Source organism: Callospermophilus lateralis, chromosome 5 (assembly GCF_048772815.1).
Source record: "Callospermophilus lateralis isolate mCalLat2 chromosome 5, mCalLat2.hap1, whole genome shotgun sequence".
NCBI lineage: Eukaryota > Metazoa > Chordata > Mammalia > Rodentia > Sciuridae > Callospermophilus > Callospermophilus lateralis.
The window spans coordinates 115,813,637-115,841,188 of record NC_135309.1 but is presented as its reverse complement, the minus strand read 5'-3'; the positions used below and the strand labels follow the sequence as shown (position 1 = coordinate 115,841,188).

The 27,552-nt window shown below is 35.4% G+C and overlaps 1 protein-coding gene across 1 annotated transcript in view; it reads left to right on the top strand.

The window, feature by feature from the left end:
- Positions 1–27,552, top strand: part of Rgs7bp (regulator of G protein signaling 7 binding protein) — a 97,731-nt gene that overhangs the window by 40,817 nt on the left and 29,362 nt on the right. The window contains exon 3 of the mRNA XM_076857230.1: positions 22,546–22,676. Coding sequence (XP_076713345.1) covers positions 22,546–22,676 — 131 coding nt within the window. The remainder of the gene's footprint in view (positions 1–22,545; positions 22,677–27,552) is intronic.

Sequence of the window (27,552 nt, the reverse complement as noted above, 5' to 3'; positions counted from 1 at the left end):
TGATAAACATACCATAATAATTTCTTACTAATGAAAAAATGTTGCCCTTAAAAGGCAGTAACCTAGTAGGCAATTTAGCTAGTCTTGAGAAGAGTGTGTTTTCCACTTCCTTTAGCCGAGCAGAAAAGCATTTGTAAGCAACTTGATTGTGGCTCCTGATGTATTTCTGTCTGACTTAAATCGGCATCAGGAGGTATGAAGTGCTTTCCCACAAATTATACCCACAAACCCTGTGAAGACATTTGGAATAAGTCTGATCTCTTACTCTTCTATTAAACAAAGTGAAGGTCACAGTGATGAACTCCTTTTCCTCTGTCAGAAGGATGTGGCAATAAATGAGGCTTCTTTTTCCATGGACCCTTGGGAGTTGTTTTCTAAGCAGTTATCTATGAAGTACATCATGCTAAGGAGGACAATCATGATTGCTTTGTTTTTCTCAGGGATTGAGTCAAGAAAACAGTATTACTGCACTGTTTTACTGAACACTACCATGAATCAAATCTAAATATTGATTTTTTGATGTGAATTTTTAAATAGAGTAAGTTTTATTCATTTTATCTACAAACATGTTTCAGATAGGCAAAGATTATTGTATACCTATTGTAACATATTCACCTATTATTAACATTTTACTCTATATAAATATTTTATATCTATGATGATTTTCTGAACCATTTGAGAGTGATTTCCATATATCATGACCCTTTACTCCCAAGTATTTCAGGGCATATTTCCTAAGAGTAGGGACATTATCTTACATAACCACAGTACAGTTACCAACTTCATAAATGTACATTGAAATAATAATCATCGAATATACTGTGCATCTTCCACCTTTGTTAGCTGACCTAATTCCATCCATTACATCATTTTTCCCCTTTCCAGTATAGGATCTGCTCTTGGTCAGTTATTGCATTTAGTTGTCATATTCTCTTTAGCTTCCAATAATCTGGGATAGTTCTACAGACTTTTCCCTCTTTTATGACATTGATATTTTAAAAGAATACTTTCTTCCCTTTTATAGCCAGGCTTGGCTATGCAAACTGTAATCCCAGTGACTCAGGAGACTGAAGCAGGAAATCACAAGTTGGAGGCCAGCCTCAGCAACTTAGCCAGCCCCTGTCTCAAGAAATAAAAGACGACATAGGTCAGTGGTAAATCACCCCTGAGTTCAATTTCCAGTAACCCCCCAAAATTGCTAAAAATAAAAAATAATATCTTTCTGTTTTTTAATAGAATGGCTTAATCTGCTTTGCCTGTCATAGTATAGTCCCTTAGTCTGGGTGCTTAAATGAAATAAATTTATTTTCTCACTGTACTGAAACCTGGAAGTCCAAGATCCCTTCCTAGGTTGTAGATGGCCAGCTTTTCACTATATTTATATTGTGAAAATAGAACAAACTCTCTGCTGTCTCTTAAAAATATGCTAATCCCATCAGACTAAGCCCCCTAAGCCCCCCATCTCATGACCTCATTTAACCCTCAAGACCCCATCTCTAACTACCATGACATTACAGGTTAGGGCATCAACATATGAATTAGTGGGAGGGGGTGGATACAGAGACTCATAGAACATTCATCACTTTGTTAAATCATTTTTAAATATAACAGAGGAAGTGGCCTAAATTATAAAAATAGCCTTTCTAAATCTTTTAAACCAGAATAAAATCATAGCATCAATTTCCCAAATTGAATCTTTACTGAACTGATATTTTATTTCATTGAAACCCCAGCCATTATTACTTAGTCTCTGAAGTTGGCTATTTGTCACTCTTGTTCAGTAATGTGGCCCCTTCTGCCAACGCAATATTGAAACAAAGATTACTCTCTATAGAAGCATTCTGTGTCTTAAAGACTTTTATGACAGCCAAACTATCAGGACCATAGAATGTGCTTTAATTTATTTTTAGACATCAAGTATTCAGAAAAAAATATTTCAGATCAGCGCTTGACTAATAAGACCAAAGGGATTTTTCCATGCAGCTTCTGATCTTTTTTTTAGGTCAGAAAAATACAGTATAGTTTTTTCCTGCATTTTGTTGAAGTACTGCATCTTTCTTTCCTTTTATTATGTGTTAAGCAGTTATTAATACTTAATTTATTCCATTAAATATTAGTATTCTATTCTTCATAATTAACCTAAAATTTTTTACTTTTTAAATTTTAAGACAATTTTCAATTGTTCCAAGTATGTATCATCTGGCTTATATATAGTTTCTTTAAAAAAGAACTTGACATCCTTACATCAAGTTTACCAATATACCAAAATCAGAACTTAGTTATCATACCAATTTTATATTTGACACCTTACTAATTTAATTAAAATTTGGATTAAAATCTAGTTATTTGCCTTTATTAGATAGCTTTGAAGAATTAAAGCACTGTTTATTCTTATCTACAGAATTCATTTTCCAGGTTTGCAAGGTACATTCTAAAGTAAATTCCCTTTTGATGACCATAAAATACTAAAATGTGTTCTAATGTAAACAGTCTACAAAAGTTTATCCCCTAAATATTTCCCAAAATATTTAAAAATGTACATAGTGGGAAAATTTCTTTTTCCCCCTCATTTTAAGAAATCTTACTCCTTTTTTCTTCATCATTTTCTGATTATTTCCTCCAAAGTCAGTGAAATTTTCTAAATAATTTTCAAGATTTATCCAGTTTTTAGACTGTGTTACCTACTTCTGAAATTTTCTTCAAGTAGAATGTATCTTATTGTATTTCAAGAGTATTTTTTTGTCTTTGCACTAATTTCTCAAGCAAGATTATTCTTTGCTTTCACAAAAGGTTTAAAATGTAATTTGCTCTGTGTAGTTAATGAATCTTTGTTTTGAATCACTTCTATACACGAAACAATTTTTTGATCTGATACAGCATAACCTGGAATAAGAATTACTTCTTTGTGTCATCCTGACACCTGGATCTGAATTGTAGATTGTGGTGTTCTGAACTTATTTGCTTTCCATGGTTTCTGTTAACTGTTTTGTCAATTTAGAAGCTTGTGATTTGAAGTAACATGGCACAGTTACTTGAAAATGCTCAGACTTCAAAAGTAGAATATTTTTGTGTAATCGTCTTATATTGTCCAAAAGAGAACAAATTGTCAGGAGTTACTTATTTCCCCTTTTAATAAAAGTGGAAGAAGCAATGTTAGATTCACACCCACAATCTAGAATACCTAAAGGTCAGCTCTGATCAATGAACCTCTAATATTATAGTACTCTTGTTTACTAGTCTGTCTTATTTTGTGACTTTTTACAGTTAATCTTTCAGATGATTTAGTTTTACTTGAATCTATAGGCCTTCCTTCCTTTTTTCTTTCCTTCTTTTCTTTCTCTCTTTTTTTAAATGGCAATTACCTCTCTTCTGATAGCACAAACATCTAATGTTTAGTATAGCATAAAGAACCCAGGCCTTGGAGTCAGTATTCCAGTCCCAGGCTTAATAGTTCAGTGACCCCTGGGAATTAACCCAGTCTCAGTGTCTTCCTCTTTAATAGTATCTGCATCATAAAGCCTGTGTAAAATTGGGTGAGATAACTTGTCTTCTTTTCCAGCAATATGCCATATGTAACCCTAAAGGCTACAAGTCAGAGGAGTTGCAGAAAATAAACAAACACTCTTGAAAATGTGTGACTGATTCACAAGAAAGTTAGAGAAAGCCCCAGGGTCAAAAATTAAAAGAGAATAGGGGCTGGGATTGTGGCTCAGTGGTAGAGCGCTCGCCTAGCGCTTGCATAGGCCCTGGGTTCAATCCTCAGCACCACATACAAACAAAGATGTTGTGTCCACCGAAAACTAAAAAATAAATATTAAAATTCCCTCTCTCTCTCTCTCTCTCTCTCTCTCTCTCTCTCTCTCTCTCTCTCTCTCTCTCCCTCTCTTTAAAAAAAAATAATGGATGAATTATACACAGCTAAAAGGAATAAACTGGAACATGAATCTGAGGGAAATGACCAGAAATAGGGAATGATAAAAATACAGAAAATATATGAGACATGAAAACTAGAATGAGGAAGTTATAGTTCTTATAAGAGTTTCAAAAAGAGAAAATAGGATACCATAGAACACCAAGGAAGTTCTTTAAAGCAATCAGATAAAAAAGACTTTACCTATAGAGGAAGTACAGTTAAATGGGAAGTAGGTTTCTCCACAACAAAAATAGAAGCCTCGTGACAGTAGAATAAAGTGTTTAGCAGACAAGGGACACTTAGTAAATGAGCAATAAATCTTTCTATACCTCTGAGTGGATTTTGTTGTTGTTGTTGTTGTTAACTAAATGAGTCCTTCACAGTTTAGACAAGCTTGTCTTACCCAATGCAATCCAGTGTTTGCATTTCTGTTTTGTTTCAATGGCAGTTTAGTTCTTGTATAGTTGAACATGCTGATCTTAACTAAAGTTGCTTAACTTCAAACAAGAAACCATAGGCTAAAATGCGGTAATATTTTAATGCTTCAAGAAAAATACAATGGGAAAAATTGCACTGAAGTCCTAGAGGATATAAATCAGGAAGAACTTAAAGAATATAATCAATAGAAACTATTACCAGAAAAAAGGTTTACCTGGGATTTAATACCAACGACTTCAGCTAAAATGCACAGATGATTGAAGTAAACAAATACAAGCAAAAATATTCAAGTCTATTATCTATTTTTTTTTAAAGCACACAGTGTATGAGAAATAGAATTCTACACATTGAAAAGTAGCAAAATGTCAAAAAGGGAAAACATCCAGTTCTGGTAATTCTGTAATAACACTGGTACACATATATTGCTAGAGGTATTGAAATTTAAATTTACATAATTAAAATTTAAAAATTAGGTTCCTCAGTTACATTAGTCCATTCTAAATACTCAGTAGCCACATGAAGCCAGTAACAACCATATTTTTCAGCACAGAAGAATACTTCCACATTAAAGGAAATACTATTGAATGGTCCTATCTACAGGGTTGAAGGGTTGTTCAGTGTGCACAACTTTCATTCTACTCAATCCTTTAAGTTGTTCTCTAGCAGTTGTGTCAACTTACCTCTCCATTGATCAGTATACTGCTTTATCTCTTCTTGAAAATTAATGTTTTCATATTTTTATTTTTAGTTGAATAAATATGAAATAGTATATCTCACTGAATTGAATTTGCATTTTTCCTTACTAGCAGTGAGATTGAGTATTTTTTTACATATTTACTTGTCTCTCATATTTCCCCATCTGAATTTCCTATGTTTTTCTCACATTACCATGTTGAAATTATTTAAATGGAAAAATGTTTATGACAGAGTGGTTTTTTTAAAAAGAAGCCATTCCTCCCCCAACAAAAGAAAAAAGTCCCATAATGATTTTAATTATGTAAAAGAAGATATTCACATGACTAAAGTTTAGAAAATTCAGTGTGATAGTTAAGTACATTAGGCTAGTGGGATTTGGGGTGATTTACTTTTCACTTAAAAATTATTTTAATGTTATCATAATAGTATTTTCTCATTTTCAAAGGACAAAACAAGTTTTGCTTGAGGTTTGGGAAAATTGCTCCACAACTTCTTACTCTTTGTTTTCCAAGTCTTCCTCTTGGCTCCATGTAGACTGAGTGATGTTTTTCTTTACCCCTGCTATTGTGTTTATTTGATGTTTCTCCCTTCTGATAGAACACTGTGCTTGACCTTAAAAAAAAAAAAAAATCTATATGTGTGTGTCATGTCTGTGTGTGTGTAAAAAAAGCAAAATATAGTGGTGAAAGGAGAAAGATATTTCTTTCTAGATTTGTATGTTTATTTAGGCAATATGTTTAAGTTGTAATGGAGAATGCATTTCGTAATTCATAGCAGAGAGATGACTTTGTGCATACTGCTGAAGATTTCATTTATTCATGTTTCAAAAATGGAGTTTATGCATACACCAATACTTGGAATTCCAATTAGTCAACTTGGAAAAGAAAGACATTCTTTAAAAATAGAACTGCACTGTTCAAGAGAAAGAGAGGAACAGAGAAAGAAATTGTAGTATAGACATTAAATAGAAATTAATTTCTGCCCACCTAACTCCTGGGGAAAGAATGGGCTGTATCTATAAGATGCTTCACTACTGCCAGCCTGTGCAAACTTCCACTGGTGAACTGTACTTAAGCTCCCCCACAGATCCAAGCAGATTTGTCCCCTATTGGCTATTTTCTTCTGCCCAGCTTCTTGCTGTTGTTTTTTCAATTCTGCCCAAACCAGAACCAACTTTTCCAAATTCCCTGCTACTCTCACTGAATGATGTCTCTCATCCTTGGTACAAATTCTCTTTGCAACAGGTCCAGATAGTACGGCCAGGATTTTCACCTTGAATAAAACAAACAGGAGGGGTCTTTATACCTTTCACTGAGACTGCAGGCCCAGCTGATGCTTTGAACTGACACCCTTCCAGTAGTTTTCATCAGCTGTGGGAACATTAGCCATCTGTTATGGATCTCTGAAATTTTAGTAGAGTGAGCAATAGCACACCTGTGCATATCCTCTACCTTTCCCATTTGCTTCCATGTGAACACTCCTTAAAGTGATGTGTTTAGAACAGGAGGTGGAAAGTCTATAGTTATTGGTTTTGCCCTTGCCCTTGCCTGTAACACTGCCACTTTCCAGTCATCTCACCATTTGGGGCTCTTTGCTAACTCATATGCTAATTTGTAAAGTGGGTATTGCTGCATTGTCTTCCCTTTACAACATGGTGTCAGTTCATAGTAAGCCAAATGAGATGTAAATTCAAGGACAAGAAATGAAAGAGGCCAAAACAAACAAACAAAAAACTTGTAAAATTTTTAAATCAGGATAAAACCTTTCCGGGTAAAACCTGGAGTGCAAACCAAATAGGATTTGCAACCTGAATGCACACTCTCCAGGAGACCTCGCAGAATAATCTGCCAAGCAATGCTTGGCTTCTCAGGGGTGCTCGTCATGCGGGATGCCATATCACTGTGGTCCTGGAGCCTCCTGTAGTCTTCCATCTGCTTAAGTTTGAGTTAAGATGTGGATTTGGATCTACTTCCTAAGATTTCTCTAATGTGTATTCTGAATGGCATCTGAAAACATTTTCTCTCCATGTGTTCACTTGGAATGTACTTGGATGTTTACTGAAGGTGCTCTTTGCTTAATGGAATTAGCTCTACAGCTATGTGTTATGTATGATTTGGGCCTAGAGGGTCATCTGCTTCAAATATCAACCTTACCATCAGCACACCACCAATATTGCTTCTTTCCCATGGATGCTGGGATGCTGGGTGCCTTCTCACCTTCAAAAATTTTCTTTTAAATTTATCTCTGCTGACACCTCATATTTCAGGCTCTTATCTGATGTTAATGGGTGGAAAAGAAAAGCATGAACAGGACATGGGAATAAAAGGGATAAAAGCTCTAATGGAAGAGGGAAAAGAGGGCAAAATAAGTTTTCCTCATGCAATAATTTTTTCAGGTGCTGAGACTCCTTCCAACAGTTAAATTTTGTTTAGACACTGTATTATTTCATTGACATACATGTGCATGACACACATATTGTATTTACACAATCAAACATAAACATGGGATCTTTAAAAGAAGTAATTTGTTAACTGAAAATATAATGAAATTATATTATGGTCGGGATAGACTAAGCCAATGGTTCTCAAAGTATGGTTTCCATTACTTTAATGGAAAGTAAGTTACCAATGTTTATAGCAGCTCAATTCACAATCGCTAAACTGTGGAACCAACCTAGATTTCCTTTAATAGATGAATGGATAAAGCAACTGTGGTATATATATATACAATGGAATATTACTCCACATTAAAAGAGAATAAAATTATGGCATTTGCAGGTAAATGGATGGAGTTGGAGAATATTATGCTAAGTGAAATAAGCCAATCCCCCAAAACCAAAGACCAAATGTTTTCTCTGGTATGTGGATACTGATCTATAATGGAGGGTGGGGATGGAGGAACTTTGGATTGGGCAGAGGAGAGCAAGAGGAGTGAATGGGTATGAGGGTGGAAGAGATGATGGAATGAGATGGACATTATTACCCTAGGTACATGTATGATTGCACAAATGTTGTGACTCTATATTGGCTCATTGTACAATCAGAGAAATGAAATGTTGTGCTCCATTTGTGTACAATAAATCAAAATGCATTATGCTGTCATATATAACTAATTAGAACAGATAAAAAATTAAAAAATAAATTATCAGGCCCCACCCCATATCCCCTGAAATGGAAACTCCAGGGACAGAGCATTGCATTCTATGGTTTAAGTAAGCCCTCCAGGTGATTGTGATGCACATTTAAAGATTGAAAGTTTCAAGCTAAGCCTATGAGCTTCAAAGTGACATGTACAAAATAATCTGATATCTTTGATCTATGACTTTATAAATCATATTCTCTTTTTCTAATTTCTATTTTTGTGCATTAAAATATATTTAATAAATCAAAATGCATAATTTCTCAATAAACCTATATTGCATAGAAGTGCATGTTAAATTTTTTAAAATTGATAGGAATGCATGATATGCAAAGTTTGGATACCAGTTATCTAAGTATAACATTTTAAAACTTTTCTGCTCCAAATCCAACTGAGCCATTAGACACAGGGTTATATATTTGCATTAATGCATTTATCTCACTTCTTGCTTCTACAATACTCTACAAATAATGTGCAATACCGCTTTCTCCTCTTGTGAAGAGAATTTTCACATTCCTGGTAAAGAGACAAGAAGGGCCTTTGCATTGCATCCTGGATTCTTGTCTCTCTTTGGGGAGAAGAAAATATTGATGGCCCATGAAGAGCATCAGTGCTGCCTTCTGACTTCCCACTCAATGCATCAACATTTGTGTGCAGCAAAGGGCACAAAGAGCTAGAAAGAGTGTTGTATTCCAGGTCCTTGTCATTTCCTTTTCCCATTTTCATTGCTCTGTTTAGATGGAGACAGCCCTGGCTGGTGGAGCACCCTATTCTCTTTAGCAGTTTCTCCCGCTCCCCCATATACACCAGTTTGCACTAGCCTGGAAGACTGCTTCTGCTAGATGCTTGTGTCTCTTTTGTGTTACACATTCTTCTGAGCTAGGTAGAAAATATCATTGCACACTTATGATACATGGAAAATGAAGGAACTAGGAGTAGGGCTGACTTTTAAGCCACAATAATTCAGGGTCTTCATTTAAAAAAAAAAAGTAGGAAAAAAATTATTTATTACTCGCATAATATTTTGCACATAGTATGCTCTCAATAACTATGCATGGGATTAATAAAAAAATAAAAAATATACTTCAGTTCCTGAGCACTCTGTGCAAGTAATGTTATATAGCAGTGAAAAGCATAAATATGCATTTGAGTCTTGTCATTGTGCTTGCTATTGATGGAACCATTAGCAAGTCCTATAGCTTCTGTTAAGCCTCATTTCCTTCAATCTATAAATTGAGGATAAGGATAGCAAGTACCTCATAGACTCATTGTGTGAATTAAATGGGATGAATGCGCTTAGCATGGTGTCTAGCACATAGTGAATTCCCAGTAAACATCAGTTATGTTGTATTTTGCTAATGCGGAATCAAATGCTAAGAAATACCAAAAGCAGTTTACTGCCCTTGATTCCTTCATCAGTGAAGTTTATCAGCCTCTTTATTTTTCCCTAGTTGAAGACTAATGATTCTTAATAATTTATACTGTTTTGAAAATCAAAAGTAATTCCTCCATTGGACAGGCCTAAACATAGGCTAATCACTATCTCTTCCTGCCCATGTGTCTGTCTACCTGAAGAGCTACTTCTATTCCTGAACTAACTAAAGAGGGGCAGAGAGAGTCCTTTATTCTGTTTCACCTAATGGCATATTTTACTTCATTATTAAGAAAGAAAGAAGAACTAACATTTTTTAACTCCACAGCAGAGCCATTTAGTCAAAAACTTGTTGGTAGTAAAATGATAACAGGGAAGGAATAAAGAATTGCAGGTTTTCTATCAGAAAAATTAATTTCTGTTACAGGAGACTTTTCTATATGTTATCATCAAATAAAAACACCATAGGATAATAATGGGAGTTTTAATGAACTCCTAAGAAAAAGACTTTAGAAAAGGTCATGGTTTTATTTATGTTTTTCCCTAAATTCACTCTTTTGTGCATATAAGGAACTCAATAAATATTTGAAACACTAATTAAATGGGGGATGGGGAGCCTACAACAGAAGTATAAGCATGTTTATAGATAATAAGTAGAGTTACCTTCCTGAAATATGACCCTCATTTACTTGTTTTCTTCTATCCCATAGTTCCCATATATTATTTCACTTAAAACTTTTCAATAATATTATGAAATAGATATTCCTCTCCTGGTTCAGTATTTGAAGTACTAAGGGGTTAAGAAACAAGCCTAGAGTTACACAGTTGATTAAGTAATGAAATCAAGTGAGAAACCATCTCTAAACCATTCCTTACTCTGTTGGAGCTGAAAGGTGGCCTTCCTGTTAACATCTTTCCTTCCTTTTGAGAAACCATGAACTGCAGTAGAATAGAATCCTCCTTTTAAAGTCCCATTACTGTTTCTTTCTTTCACTAATTAACCTTGCCCCTTTGAGAACACTATATGAACTACATGAACTCAAATCCATGGTCCTTCCCAACAAATGGCCCAGTGCCATTTCCAACAGTGAAACTCAGGTAGGCTGGTGCAAGAGCAGGACTCACCATCTTCCACCATCTTCCACAGTGTCAGCCTTCAAATTTCAATTGGATTCATTTCAGTAAACATGGATGAAGAGCCTTCAGTGAGCCAGGCAATATGCTAGGTGCTAGAGAAATAGAGATAATGAATAAAACTTCCTGCTCTTGGGGACACAGTAATATACAGAGTAAAAGGACACAGATGTCCTAAGATTCATTTGCCACTGCTCTCCTTTTGAAGAGCTTTTGTTTAGGGGTTGATAGTTTTCACTTTGACCTTGGAATTTTGTTTCCTTTTATGTGTTCCTTAGTTTTCTGAGCATATCATTCATATTCAACAGAAAACAAACTTTCTCAGAGTGCCGTTCCCCTGACACCTCCTTCCTGACTGTCTCCCCGACTACTCCTTCCTCCTCTTCTCCTCTTTTGGGTAGCCCTCTTCCTAGAATTGGATGAAAAGTTGCTTTGGAAGTCTAGCACTGACACACATGTGTGATTTCAAACCTTGGACAATATATTCCTTGGTTAAAGTGGCAGGAAATGGGGAGGAAAGTGGGATAAGCTCCTCTAACACCTTTGTAGTGTATTACACATATCTGTCTCTCATCTGTGAATCCATTCTTGCACCCATTTATATTTTCAGCCTAAAAACTCTGGTAGGGCTTCTTAAATTCATCAACTAATTTTTCAAGTAAGAACATGTTATGAATTGAATTGTGTCTCCCATAATTCACATATTGAAATCCTAACACTTATTTGAAATATAACATTATTTTGGGGAAAACAAAAGGTCATTGTAGAAGTAATTAGTTTAGATGAGTTCACCCTAGAGTTATGTGAGTCACTGCCACTGATGTCCTTATGACAAAGGGAAATATGGACATATATACACCAAAGCCTATAAATATGAAGGCAGAGATTGTGGTGATGCTCTCATAAGCCAGGGAAACTCCAGTGATCACCAGCAAACCAATAGGAAGTAGGAGAAAGGCATGGAACCCTTTCTTCTTTGCAGCCCCCAGTAGGAATCAACCCTGCTGATGTGCTGATCTTGGACTTCTCAGCTCCAAAACTGTGAGAAAAGTGCATTTATGTTGTTTAAATCACCAGTCTGTGGTCATTTGTTACAGCAGCCTTAGAAAACAAATACACACTACCTTTAGTTTCTTCTAAATGCATTTGCTTTGAAACTAAAAGGAATTTTTGGAATTAAAAAAAAAAACAAGTCTGTGGTGCTCTTTGGATGTCTTTCAAGATGATATTTACTTTGATTAAGGACCTCACAGCCTCAGACTCTTTGGTCTAAGCATTCCTGACCTTCTGTTTGTGATTAAGTTTGTTTCCCATTTCTTCCCACAGAGCAGTCCATCCTCACACTTCACCCAAAGGGCATCAGAACATCCAGTGCTGGAGTTGTTTTAAATTAGCATCATTCTCTAGCCAAATGAGTTAGCTCCCTTATTACTCGGCTTTAAAATGGGAATTTAGGTTTGCTGAAATTGAAGTGGTTATTTTAAAGTAAGAGGACTAAAAATAACTCTATATTGTTAGCCAGTATCTGACCCTACCCCACTCTTAATACAGTTTCATATAACACCCTGCCACTTGTCATTTTCTGCCTCAGTCTACCCACAAGCATTGTAGTCAATTGGGTAAGTACAACTGTGGAAATATTTCCAAATATGTTTAGAACTATTGAAAAACAATTCAAGCTTCTTTATTATCTTCTTTATACTTCTTGGTGAAATGATAAACATGGAACTTTTGGATTTTGATCAGAGGGCTTATTTTGTTTTGTATTTTTTTTCAAATCTATGGCCTGTTTTATGATTTGGACTCTTGATTTCAGCTCAAGAGATGTTGAAGCTTTGAAGTAATTACTATGGTTACGATTCACAATTTATCAAGAACATACAGATTGTGGTGAGCTTTTTATACATTCTTAAGTAATTACCATTTCTAGATCCCCAATTTTATGTTTCATATCAAGGCAAGTATTTTTTATCTAGGAATTCTATGGCACTAAAACTGATGCAAGCATCCACCGCAAACCTACCTCCCAAAATGTGGTTATTTGGTGTGCTCTCTTTGTAGAATGTTTGTTATTTACAGATGGTTCTTGACTTACATCCTGACTAGCCCCTTGGAAATATTGTAAATCAAAACTTCTTTTAAAACATGGAATATCCTACAGGCTATAGGGTATCAGTTGTTTAACCTCTTGATCTTGCAGCTTATTGGGAATCATGGCTCAGGACTGCAGCCCAGCATTGCCAGCACACAAAAAGATCAAAATGTAAAGTTGGAAGTACAGTTTCCCCTGAGTGTATTTTGCTTTCACACTAATCCAATGTCAAAAAATAATAAGTCAAACAACTGTAAACTGGGAACTGTTTGTTACCTCATTCATTGGACTCTAAACCAACACTGATGAATCTAGTTGCGACAGGAATGACAACAATAAGTAAAGGCATGGAGAAGGCTGCACAGGTGTGAGGAGAACTGAGTTACAGGCCTGATGCCCTAAGATTTTCTGCTTTTAAAGAGAGACAGAAAATCCAGCTTGCTATGTGGATTCAAAAACAGAAGATTGATTAGTGCAGGCCAGACAAAACAAGTTCTTGGGCAACTTTGGGTCATGTGACACTTGTGTAGAATCTCAGTTATCAAACCTTTACTACAAGTAAAACTTTACTAAAAGTAAAGAAGAAAATTGGACCAGCATTTAGGATGCTTCATCCTTATCCATGTGTGATCAAACTGGAATGGTGATCATGTACTGAGCTTTCCATGGATAATTTCATTTGTCAGGAAATTATCCAACGACAATACAATCAGATGAGAACTGTCATCACCATTTGATAGATAAGGGAACTAAGGCTCAGAGAGATTAAAAATACCTTACAAAGGTTAAGCTCATGGGTGATGTGCTGCTATGTGAAAAAGTGGATTCTGAAGTAATGTATATACCACGTGTCCTCCTGTCTCCATGCATATTTCCCTACATATACATTTATATATTGACATTTTTTATCTGGAAGGAAATATACCATAATGTTAACAATGTTTTCCTATAGTATTAGTATCAGTCATATTCTTCCCTTTTTACTTATCTGCATAAAATGTCTGTCAATATGTATTTCATAAAATCATTTTGTTTTTGTTTTTTGCAATGCTGAGGATCGAACCCAGAGCCTCACACATGCTAGCAAATATTATACCACTGAGCCACATCCCCAACTCAATGATTTTATTTTATTTTTTAAGGACATTTATTTTAAATGGTAGTGTAGCCCTTCTTTTCTTATGTATACCTTTATTTTATTTGTTTATTTTTATGTGTTGTTAAGGATCGAACTTAGTACCTCACACAAGTTAGGGAAGCACTCTACCACTGAGCTAATATCCCAGCCCTTGTTTTATTTTTAAAGAGGGTCACAAGAAAAAAGACTATAAGAAACCAATCCCTAATGGTGAAATGAAGCTGGTGATGACATAATAAGCCCTGTAATCCCAGCCTTCCACATAGATATATATCACACAGACACTAACTTTTAAAGGCATCTGAGGGATTGTTTCTTTGAGGACCTACTAGTGCCAGACAATCTTTATTCGAGGGATATGTAAGGTAAGCTTTCTGACCTCAAAGGCTTTACTGTCCAGTGAAAAATCTCATGGTAAAACATGGTATTTTCCATGTACACAGATACTAACCTCTTCTATTTGCATAAAGCATTTGCTTTTTTGTTGAAAATAGCTCTTACATCTGTCTAGAAATGCACATTTCCATATTAGCATAAGTGTCATCTTTTGACAGTTATGCAAAAAATGGGAATCATCATTGCATGCCAATAGAAAGACACAATAACACCCCAGGATCCTATTAGTGTATAGTATTTACAGACGAAAGGGAGACTCCTGAAAAAGGATACTGAAAAATGCTAAAAGAAAGAAAAAGAAAAATTTAACTCTAACTCTTCTCTGAATTCTTCATATGAATTAAAGCATAAACCAGAAAGCTAAGCTGGCAGTACTGAAACTCTGGAACATAGCGGAAGCTATATGTATTTGCTGTTATCATTATTAATACGATAAACAGATGCCACCTTTTCACCTTCTTTTTAAGCTCTCTCAAAGAGACTTTCTGGTTTCATCCTTTTGTAAGTATAGCAAACAGGATTTTAGACCTGTATGGTCATGTTTGAAATTCTCATGGTCTTCTATCACCTTTTTGTCCATCACAGTAGATAAAGGGTCTCTCACATGTAAGATTAGGCCTTTGGCACTGACAACCACAATGGGTTTGACAATTAGTTATTCTATAATTATGCAACTTATAGGAAGTAATTATTAAAATATGGCACAACTTCTCATGCTATTATAGTAAATGAGATAATGGAATAATTCCTTTTATCAAAAATTTTATCAAAAATTCATTTTCATTAGTTGAATAAGTGAAGTTTGACTAGACCAGTTATCTCAGGTAATTGTAAAGCTGTGTCATTGTTTCTGGCAATATTGACGGAGCTTATAGTTTTACTGAAGAGAATTACAGTATCACTATACCTAATAATGTAGTTAAGAATCAAGGGCTAAGTACTGTCTAGATAAACCAAAATTTTACTATATTGAGCCCTAATCTTCTACTGGATAAAAGCAGGAATTAATTGCATGCTGTAATGAAATGACCCAGCCTTTGGATAAATGAAAATTAATGAGTTGAATTTTTTCCAGTGTAACATGATAATCAAGTGATGATTGACCTTTAATCATCATTAATATCAAGAGAAAACAGTAAGCCTCAGAGAAGTTTTTGATTTTTAAATGCAAAAATATAGGTTGAATGCTGTGGCACACACCTGTAATTCCAGCTTTTGGGGAACTTGAGGCAGGAGGATCACAAGTTTGAGGCCAGCCTTGGCAATTTAGCATGATCCTGTCTCAAAACAAAATAAGGGTTGGGGATGTAGCTCAGTGGTAAAGTGCCCCTGAGTTCAATCACCAGTACTACAGAAAGAAAAGAAAGAAAACTGAGATTTAGTAGATTAATTTGCCCAATTTTTAGAGACTAAAATTCCAGATTAAATTGTGGAAACACATATATGCTTCTTTAATTTAGATATATGTACATTAATGTATGTATATAAATATATATTCTTTAGAAATAATTTGGCCTTAACTTTTTAAAAGCTATAGATATTCAGATATATAAATATATACACAAATTCATATGCAAATAAATACATACATTCATGTATATGTATATATGCACTTGTATATTTATATGTAATTTTTTATAGTTTGGATCTTTATATATGTAAATATATGTATATGTTGTATATATTTTTGTATAATTTATATAACTTTTAAAAAGTATATATCTTTAAGGACTGGAGTTGTAGCTCAGTGGTAGCACACTTGCCTAGCATGTGTGAGGCACTGGGTTTGATCCTCAGCACCACATAAAAATAAATAAATATAATAAAGATATTGTGTCCAATCTACAACTTTAAAAAAATGAAGTATATATCTTTAAAAATTCACTGACTCTCAATATAGACAGTGGGAAAGGGCTGTGTTCTTGCCATGTATTGTATGGTGCTGTGTTCACTCCAGCAATGACTCACGAATCTGAAACTCAGACTCCACCAGCTTTAAAAATTACAAGATCTAGTAAGACCTGAAGAGCTATTTGCAGACCCCATGTGATTCCTAGTCAGATACCATAAAGGGAAAAACATCAAGAAAAGTAGAGGGGAAATGGAGAGGCCAAGAGACTCTGCAGTCAGAAAGGGTAGGGGGGTGGTGAAGGGACCAAGACAGAATAAGAAAGACATCTTACTTTGAAGATTAATGAATGTTGCCTTGTCCATGTTGGTTTTCTCCTGGCCTGGAAGCCTGGGCTTTGTGAGAGGTAGTCCTGTAGCAAGAATGAGCAGGCATATTGTTCAGCTGTTAACCCTTTTGCCTCTTCAGACTCGCCACAGCTGGCACCTGTCATTCCCAGCTCTCCCAAGCATTACCCTAATCAGTACATTTAAGATAAATAAAAGATGATATGAAATTTAATAGTAATATTTTTAGTATTATTTCATTATAAGTACCATAATGTCAGAAAACTGATGGGGATTATTTATTTAGTGCTCAAATATAGTTTTTACTTTAAAATAGAGAAAAAAAACAAGTAAGGCACTTTGTAACACTACCCATTATTTATTTCTCACTTCTCCCAAGGGGATGTGTAGAAATGGCAAATGGCAAAGGTCCTGATAGGGGCAAACTAAAAGCAATGGGAAGATGGAGACCAGAATGCAGCCCCCAAATTGTAAAAGATGCCTTCCTCTATAAGCCCATGGCCTTTCATTAAGGGGCTCATAGTAGCTGCTGAAAGAGAATTCAATTGCACTTCAGATTTCCTTTTGCTTCAAAGTTCATTTCTGACTGAACCCGAACTGCTCCAGGGCAGAATTTGATCCCTACTTGTGTTCATAGAGAGGAAGTCCTAGAGCCAGCCGTATGCTCCAGTGAAATAATAAGCTGCAAAGTGAGGGGAATTACAGCAATTACTTTTTTGAAGGCTCTCAGGGGCACCAAACTTGCTAAGACTCTCTATGAGGAAAATATAGAAGGATTCCACCCAAAGCACAAGTTTCACAAAAACTAACAGGGGGAAGATAATGAACAAAATGAGACAGTGGGGATACTCAATGGTTTATATGTAGAGGTACTTTGGAAAATGTCTTTTTTCTTTTCTCTCAATTAACTGGGCTTCTCTTTTTTTGGAAGTATACATTTTACATAAAAAAAGCATAGTCATTTAATAGATATCCAGCATCTGTCTGTGTTTATGAATGTGGATTAGACTCTATAATTACCTTGAAGAATCTGAAACCTAGGATCATGCCCTCCTTTTCCCCTGATTGTCTATTGCTTAAACAGACCTATAATGAATAGGGACTACCTTGAGGAAATCTCCTTCACTAAAACCATATGAAGGCTGAACTCTGATGTTGGCACAGAATTAGGTGTATTCATATGTACCTAAGAGGAACCAGGGGGGATATTTGAAGAGACATCCTGGAGATCATTCAGTCTGCCATGTAATCTCTGATTTCTCCCTAGCCATTTGCTCTGAGAAATAAAGGATACCATTCCCTTCCCTCATCCCCCTTAGCTTCCTGTGTCTTTCTTTGCCTTTTGGCTTAATAGACAAAAACATAATTACTTCCAAAAAGAGAAACTTGGATATATTTGCTGCAGCAGGAGTTCTGGTTTCCATCTCTGCTAGCTGACAAATGCCATATATTTATCTGTCATCACTAAAATCTGCAAAATGTTGAGCAGTTGTCAATGGGGTCACTACCTTCTTTTCTCAGCCTAATGGGACATTTATTTAACCAAAGTCCCTATTTGAGAACTGCAAGCAAATAAAGAATGCTACAAAATAGTGGAGGATTTCAATAACTAAGGACTATATGTGAGCATAAGGCTAAGTAAACACAACTTTGATGTAAAATGGATTGCAGCCAACTTCTTACAATCCTTCACATTTTTTTACTTGTTTTCCCACACATGATCTCATTTGATCTGTGCAGTAACTTTCAGATTCTTTGTATAGTTGTTATTCCTGTTTCAGAGTGGAGGAAACTGAGTCTCAAGAAAAGTTTAAAATGTTTTTTCCTAAGATCACAATTCTAAGCAGTTAAATTAAATCTAAGTTTTCTGACTCAAGAACCCATTTTCCTTTCTTTGTCTTGCTGCCTTCAACTAAATACACAAACAGACTATCAAAGCAACAAAAATTTTGCTGGTTTTTAAAAACCTCTTAGCGGCTACACAGACAGCCATAGTCTGGCAACCTTAGTAAAAGAGCAGACAGATGCAGGGCCAAGACATTCCACAACTAAAATCCCAGTGTAACTCCTGAACTTGATCTTACAAACCATAAATCTTCCCAGATGTTTTGTTCAATTTATGCCATTAGTTATTTGGGGGAAATGCAAATCCTCAGTGATTATGTAAATGCATACCACTGAGACTCCACCATTTTATTAATGTACTTGCTTTACTATATATCCACCTGTCTCTTCATCCTGTTGTCCAATCAAAAATTCATAAAACTTTTCTGAAGTTGCAGACATCAGTAAATTTTACCTCTAAACAATTCAGCATGCATATCATTAACTACAGTTCAATATGAAAGTAAACTTTGTATATAATAAAACATACAAATCTTAAGTGAAACAATTCAATAACTTAAGTGTACCATTCAGTACCCACCCATGTCACTCAAATCTCTGTCTAGATATGTAGTATCACCCTCATCCCACAAAGTCTCCTCATTTCCCTTCCCAGTTGGACCCCAATACTATTTGAAGATTTTTCTCCAGCAATTACTTTAACCTATTCTAGAACTTTGTGTGAATGAAGTTTTATTTTACTCTTTTGTATAAGGATTTTTTTTCACTGAAGATGAGGTTTTGGTGATTCATCCATGTTGTTTTAAAGGAGTCAGCTACTTTTAATTGTTGAGTATACTGCTCTGTTGTAGCAATATACTAATTTCTGCAACCATCTTCCTCTTGACAGAGTCTGTTTCCGGTTTTGGGTGATTCTAAGATGAGTACTAGGAACACTCATGTAGATATCTATGTGTTAATGTTTTCATTTCTCTTGGGCAAATATTTAGAAACAGAATCGCCAAGTCATAGGATAAGTGTATGTTTAGTTTTGTAAGAAACTTCCAGAACTTTTCTTCAAAGGTGTTGAACATTTTAACTCCCACCAACAATATTTGAGAGTTTCTGTTCTTCCACATCATCACCAACATTTGGTGTTATCATTTTTATTTTACCCATCTGGCAGGTCTCTCTCATATTACTTTTTGAATTATAAGAATATTCACATTGAAAAGAGTCTCATTTTCAAAAGGGGATTAAGGCAGTATCTATGTTCATGTCCTCTTATTACTATAGCAATTTGGGTTTCTTAAGCTGTATAATTCATTCATTAAATCCTGATTCTCATCCTTAAAGAGTTGATTGAAAGCAGATTCATAATTCAGTGTCTATTTTAAGTGTTTTGGGGGTTTAACTTTAGCCCTGAAACTTTGTCAGAACTAATTTTCAGGGTTTTTTTTTTCCTATAAACACTGAAGCTCTGACATTAATCAAAATGGTCAGGTTAGCTCTTGACTTAGACTCAATAGAAAAATAAACAAATAATCCTAACCTTTGATTGAATTAAATGAGTATCACCTCAGATAACTCTCACAGACCTAAACTTTGATTAATAAGAGTGAAGCTTTTTAGAGCAAACAGTATGTTGTCAAGTCACCTTCAAGCTGGATGTCCACAGGTCTAATTTTATTACAATTAAATATTTTCTTGGGTTTTATAATTTATCCCTAAGATAAATTGATATTTTTTGGCTTTTTGCCCATTTTAATACTCCAGCTCTTATTCATTTGTTATGAAAATAATTTAATGTATTTAATCCTTCTCAAAAATTCTTTTCAGTTCACTGTTTACAACATTAGACATACTATAATTCACCGGACAATGTCTCTGGATGCACTTTTAGTAATCAGTAACAGTGAAGTATGTTAGAGCTCTAAAATTGTAGATATAAATTGTACAAGTCCAGAGATTACTATATGTTGCTCTAGGCTCCTGAAACACTAACATAAAAGATATCTTAGCGTTTCTACTGCTCTTTAATTAGTTCCTATAGGCATACTTCAATCTTCCAAGATATGAAAAGCTAATATATGAAAGAATGTGTATGAATGTTTTAACCAGAGACTTAAAAATTTATCTTTAGCATCAATTAATTTTTTAGGCAGATTATATATCTGGTGTCTCTTCGGTTCCTTCCCATAACATTTTTTGAGGGGCAGCGTTGTTTCACAGTTTCTAGATCTCCATGGGTTATAGAGGCATTAAGGAGATGTCACCTACAGAAACATTTTGAATAGGAATCTGTTCCAACTTGCCTTGCCTTTTCTCAGAGTGTTTACTTTATTTCTCTCTAGTTGTGAAATAATAAAATATACTGGCCCTTAAGATATGTTAACACAGTAGTCATTTGCTTAAATGTCATCTATATATGAAATTTGCATATTTTTGGAACTAAGCCACTAGGCACATATTTTGTAACTCTGAAAATAAGAATACCCCATGGATTGAAATGAAACTTTACTGGCTAATTGTCCCACACATAAAATGTGCAATACATACAACAGATTTTTATAGGGTTCTGTTTCTTTTTTTCTTTAATCTGCATATGAGACACCAGGACCAGTACTATGCGTAGGTGAAAACAGGCAGCTGCAATTGGGATGATGAAGCAGCATAGAGAAGACCTGCCTGCCTTAAAATATTCTTCTCCTAGTGTGCCCTGGGAATAAGACATTATCTTCAGATGTTTCTATGAAAAGCAATCTATTAGCAGATAACATACCAAGATCACCTTTTATTATGGGAACTGTTAATTCCTATTAACCATTCAGAGTTTAGAAAGACCATCAGGGAATGGAACACAGTCAGAGACATTTCCAAAGGCTGAAGATGATATGAAATAATGAGTGTGTGTGGCTGGTGGCATATGCCTAAGGTAAACTCCTGATGGAGAACTTGAAAGTAGAAAACACCTATGGGAAGAAGCCCTGCAAGAAAACCTGAGACTTTCACCCCAGATCACTTGCTTCCAGTGTTGGTCTAGGGCTAGATCCATGAGAAACAAATGAGAAAGTAAGGTAGACTTTTAATTTCCAGATAAAGCCAAATTTAGCATTCAAGCTCTCTGAGGCACTTTATTCTGTCTGACACAGGAAAGACCTGGGATGACTGTGGCAAAGAACTGTGAATATTCCTGCACTGCATAAGCCATATGGTTCAACTCTTTGCTCATCAACTAAGCATTGGAACTGAAGACTAATTGTCATTGACATGTGCAGTGTACATACAAATTATTTTTGCTGTGATTTCAGAACTTTTATACAATGAAGCCACCTTTTTGTCTCTAATAATTAGTCCTGACATTCACCACTGACCCATTTAACAAAGGAATCAAGTCCAGATACTACATTGTTTAATAAGACTTCATTGCATTTTAAATGAATGAGGATAGAAGTAAAGACAATACATTAGAATACATGACAGTTCACTTTCAGGCTGGCTTTCATCTAGAGTCTATCTTTAAACTTTAGCCTTTTTATTTGGTTTACATTATACAGCATATTCTATTTTGTTTGGAAATAATAGCTTAGATTATTAAGAATAATTATTAGAACTTGATTATTTTTCTTTTTTCACAAAAAAATTTATTTTTCATCAAAAACCTTGGGATTCTCATAAATTAGTCCTAGAAAACAATACAAGAATATCCTTCAGACAGAGACAAAGAACCTTGATAAAAATAATTTGTAAATTAGCACTCTAATTATATTATGCTGGTGCCCTAACATTAAAGAGTTGTCTTATGAATGTTAATTTAATAGAGTTTGGTAGTTTCTCTAAAAACAAGAGTTTTTGATCTCTTTTTACAGGCTGGGACATTACTATGCTTTAAGTATATTTTGGAAATTTGTTCAAATGGCTAAATTGAAAATGTCTGATATTCTCAATTACTTAAAGCATTTATGATTTTAAGCTCCCAGAAGAAATCTGCTACTGAAGGGAGGAAAAAGTAAGAGCAGTTAGTCAGAAAAATACTTATATAAGAGCTGTCACATCAATTATTGGTTTGAAAGCAGGAAGCCCTATATTTCAGACTCCAGGCTTTAAGGAATCCTTATTGAGCATTTTCCCTTTGCATAGCTGAGACAAATGGCTGATAAGTGAAATCTTGAGACTGTTCACAGCTTTTCTCTTTCATTCTATTGCAGCCCGGAAGATGGTGAGATACACCCAGAAATCTGTCGGCTTTATATCCAACTGCAGTGTTGCTTAGAAATGTACACAACAGAGATGCTAAAATCCATTTGTCTACTGGGGTCTCTTCAGTTTCATCGAAAAGGTATCTATGTTTAATAGATTTCAAGAAACACTGAGGAATGTTAAACAAAGCTAATCTTTTGCCAAGTGTTTATGTACACTACATACTCATCTTCACACAATTAGAATGAATTTAAATTTTCAGAAAATGCTTATTATATGAATTAATAAAATGTCCATGTCACTACTGTGTAAGAGAACACTAATTGTTTTGAACAGAAATTATGGTAGAAAGAGTTTTTAAATTTACTCTTTTACCACTTGTGAATATAAATTTCAATAATCAGCAAAGCAGCAAAAATATATAATGAACTTACTAGGGTAGTAAATGCTATCTGAAAGTGCCATTATTTTATTTTTCTAAATGAATTAAGTTTCAAGAAGACAAATTACATATTGGATCCCAAAGATTTAAAAATGGGGGGAACTCAACATATAATAGGGAGGCATATGAGTTATAGGAAATATCCTTCTCTTGTTAAAACCATAAAGGGAATATATAGGCTTAAATAACTGTATCCCCCAGAAGTGGCTGTGGCTTCAGTGTGGTTTGATCAGAATTCTGACTCCCATTTGGAGTGATGCCTTGCCTTCTGGGTGTTGGCTTTACCCTCAATCTGGCTTCTCCCACACTAGCAAATTAATTGCAATAGTTCCAGTCATTACCTCAGCACATCACATGCTCTATAAAGAGAGAGAACTTCTCCCAACTCTAGAGAAAGGTGCCGAGTTTCATTCTGGTTGGACAAGCTCCAGGCCTGAACAATAGGTAGAGAGGTGGAATTCCACTGGGTAGTTTAGGCAATCGAGGCCCACTTATAGAGGTAAGGGTGGAGTTAACTCCACCCAACAGGCACTATTACACAATGGAAGAGGCTAGAATGATATTGGTGCTATATAGGAAGCCAAAAGTTTCTATTAATAGAGGATTTGACCTATATTTTTCTTTATTCATTGAGCAGTAATTAATTGCTGGGACCCTTTCAAACAGAAACTTGTTGTGCTTCAACTCAGGAGAATAAAAAAGTGTGTGGAAGGTAATCCTGGGCTGTGATTTAGATTCAGAGATGGTAAAGTTCAATGAACTCAGGGAAGGAAAAAAGATATTTCAGGTGAAGATGCAGTTAAAGGTTTGAAATCATATAAGCATAGCCATTTGGGGAGAACAGAATTACATGATAAACTATTTGCAAAAATCAAATTTTGTATACACACACATAAACATAAATGTATGTTCACAGCAGAACTAAAAACAAGATTATGCTGAATTCTTCCTAAGACAGGGAACATTTTCTCAATATCTTAATATTATTTCTTTTTCTTTTTAAAGGCTGATCTTTCAAGGGTTTCAAAAATTTCTGTTTCCCAGATTGAATACTCACACACTCATATTGTCTAAACATGTGTCATTGGCCTAATGTTTTTACTTCTTAGTTTTCTCTCTCCCTCCCTTTCTCCCCATCCATCATAACATGTGTGTATATGTGCACACACACGTATACACACTCACACAAAAGCACACATTCAGAGTAGCATTTTTATTCTTTCTAATGACTGAGTAAGCTGGGTATAGATAGCTTTATTCCCCAGGTCCACATATAATATATCTGCAGAAATTTTTCCCTTGTTGCAGAACGTCTTTGCTGGTGAGATGTACTTAACACCAGGGACCTCCACTCTCACCCCATCCTAATTCTTTGGTTTGTTGCCTGATCTCCTGCCATCCACTCCTACTTTTTCTGTTTTCACAGTTGACTTTTGAAAGGAAAATTCTTCTGTGCTAGTTCTCTGTTTAAAAGAGGATCCCCTCATCCATATTGCTTCCTTGTTATTGTTAATGTTGAGCATCCAGATAAAAGCCATGCTCATCTTAACTGGTGAGCCTGCTTGGGTCTTCATTAACAATATCTGTTTTGCCTTCATCCTGCTGCTTCTATTAAAATGAATAATAGTGGTGGTGTAGCTCAGTGATAGAGCATTTGAATAGCTAGAAATTTCTGGAATGCTAAATGAAATACTAGCTCTTATGGGAAGGTTGGGATCATTCCATTAAAATATCATTTCAAATTTTACAGTCCTACTTTAATATGGCACATCCTTTCTATTTCTTTATTACTTTTATTAATTTCTTCATTATACCTAAAGAATTAACTCTATATTACTATTTTGGATTTCTGGGTTTTTTGAACTATTGTTGTCATATTCCTACCATTAGGATAGCACAGAAAATTCTGGTGTTATTAGGTTTTGTTTTTTCTTTGGTATCTTTGGAAGCTGTAGAATAGCCTATGTCCATAGCTTCCAGCCAATACTCAATGAGTATATGAAATCTGCCACTGACTCTCTGGGAAGCCCTGGTTAAGAAAAATGGCTCCAGTGACTATAAACTATCAGATATCAATTGAGGTGGAAATTGGTCCACAGATACAGCACAAGAGTATTAAACTTTAAAGAGCTGAATTGGGGAAATTAAGAGACATGACATGTATCTTGACCTTGAAGCCTGGAGTCCTTATTCATAAAAGTAGACAGAGAGTAATCAACAAGCCTAAGAAATCTCATTATGGCATGAGAAGCAAAGGAACTGAATGCCTCATCCTTATAAAAACAAGAAATGGGGAAGGGATAGAGAGGTAGACTCTGCAGATGTGACATACCAAGCCCTGAGTCAAGATGTGAAACCAAGGAAAAACAGATTTACTCTAAGGAAGCAATGGGGCAGGAACCGAGCAATACGTAATTGCAAATTTCAGGCAAGGTAGTAGAGGTAGTGAAAAAAGGCATGCATTAAGAAATCAGCCTTGCCAGGCTCAGTGGCCCATGCCTGTAATCCCAGAGGCTTGGGAGGCTGAGGCAGGAGGATCACGAGTTCAAAGTCAGCCTCAGCAAAAAGCAAGGAACTAAGGTACTCAGTGAGACCCTGTCTCTAAGCAAAATACAAAAATAGGACTGGGGTGCAGTTCAGTGGTCGAGCGCCACTGAGTTTAATCCCCACTACCACCCCCACCCCCCACCTCGTTAAAAAAAAAAAAGAAAAAGAAAAAAAGAAATCAGTCTCCTTTCCTCAGGATTGATATTTATATGTGCATATTAAATTATGTAATTTAATACATATGTCATGTCTTAGTACAAAGACCATTTATCCACTAGAAAGAAGTCTATCTACTGAGATCAAAGAGGCTAGTCTAGTTTTCCAAGATAATATACTCTTTATCCAAACAGTGCCTCTGATGTGGTTTCAGGCTAGGAACAGAGCATGTCTACAGGACCTCACTAAATTTCTTTTTTTGAGAAATCAGATAATCCCTGAGGTTCTGGGGAATAGTGGCTCCCACTGGAATTTGTAATATTCAAAATCTCTTTCTGCTTTGAATCTCCATCTGGTTTGTTTCTTTTAATGTTATGATGAAAGTTGGTATATAACATCCTTTACATAAGCTAATTTCCTTTTCTTCTGTGAGTGTGGCTAAAAGTTGGCTGTTCCCCTCTCTACCTTTTATTTTCTAGCCAGGAAAGGAGAGGGATTTTAATTGAGTTACAAAATTTGACTTTACATGAGAATCTATACTGAAACCAAGTTATTTCATCATAATCTGCACACTTGACTTCTTTTTACATCTGTACATGTTCCTGGCTGCCACCAGAAGTCCAGATAATGTTGCATATTTCACTTAGTTTTACAACTATATTGAGTAGTCATGACATGAGTTTGCTATTTGATGAGAAAGGGCACACAAGGTCACTCTAGAGGTTAAGGTCATGGTTTCTTTCTGGAAAAATGAGCCTCAAATATTTTTAAATCTTCTGAAGTGGGACTGAATTTAGTAATGAAGATTGTTCTCTAACCAGGCTCCATGGCACATGCCTATAATCCTAGCAACTCAGAAGCCTGAGGCAGGAGTATTGCAAGTTTAAAAACAGCCTCAGTGATTTAGCAGGACCCTAAGAAACTTACAAAAAACACATTTCAAAATAAAAAGGGCTGGGGATGTGGATTAGTAGTTAGATGCCCCTGGGGTAAATCCCCAGTACCAAAAAAAAAAAAAAAAAAGAATCGTCCTTGCCCAATTAAACTAATTCTAATCATCCTTAGTTCTCTGCATCGTCTTCGTTGGATCTTCTTGCTTGTTCCATACACTCTGCTTCTGAGTTTTTGCTGTCTCATAACTCTGAGAAATCTTTTATACTTTGCAAGATCATGCTATTGCCAAAGAAATGAAGAAAAGCATTACTAAAATGATTTTCCTTTTTCATGGCCAACAAAATTAAAGTAAATTACAGTGATGTGAGGTAAAACCCACATTTAATAAAAGCTATTGGGTTATATCAGGTAGCAAATGGCTCTGAAAAACTGTTTGTATAAGAAGATGACAGATGGGAATAATTTTAGTCATTTTGTAATTTCATATTCTAACACTTTAAGTTGTAGTTGGAGCATTACTTGACAAAGTCTAATTTCTATGTTTATGATGAAAAATAGTTGTTCTCACTTCATAGTTAGGTAAGAAATCTTTTCGCATTACTGAGTCCATGTATCACATTGGCCATTAATGCATATTTCCTGACACTGGATGAAATGAGATTACAAGTTTCATTCACTTTGTTGGAAGAAAGTGGAGCCAGGTTTCTAAGGGAATTAGATGATACTATTTTGACTATGGCTTTTCCCTCCCTTTCTCTCCACCATTCAGGCAGTTTGGCAACACTCCCATTCTGAAAGGAGCCCCTTCACATGGGAACGTGTTCTTTCCATCTTTGTTCTCCTCTCCCCTTGCTATGTCAGTGGTGTCTCTGACCCTGCTTGCCTCTCTATCATAGCCTGTAACAAAATTATCCTCAGGTCCTTTGAGGTTCTGTCATCCTTTCTTCTGCCTAAGATAAGAGGGGTCCTTCTCCCA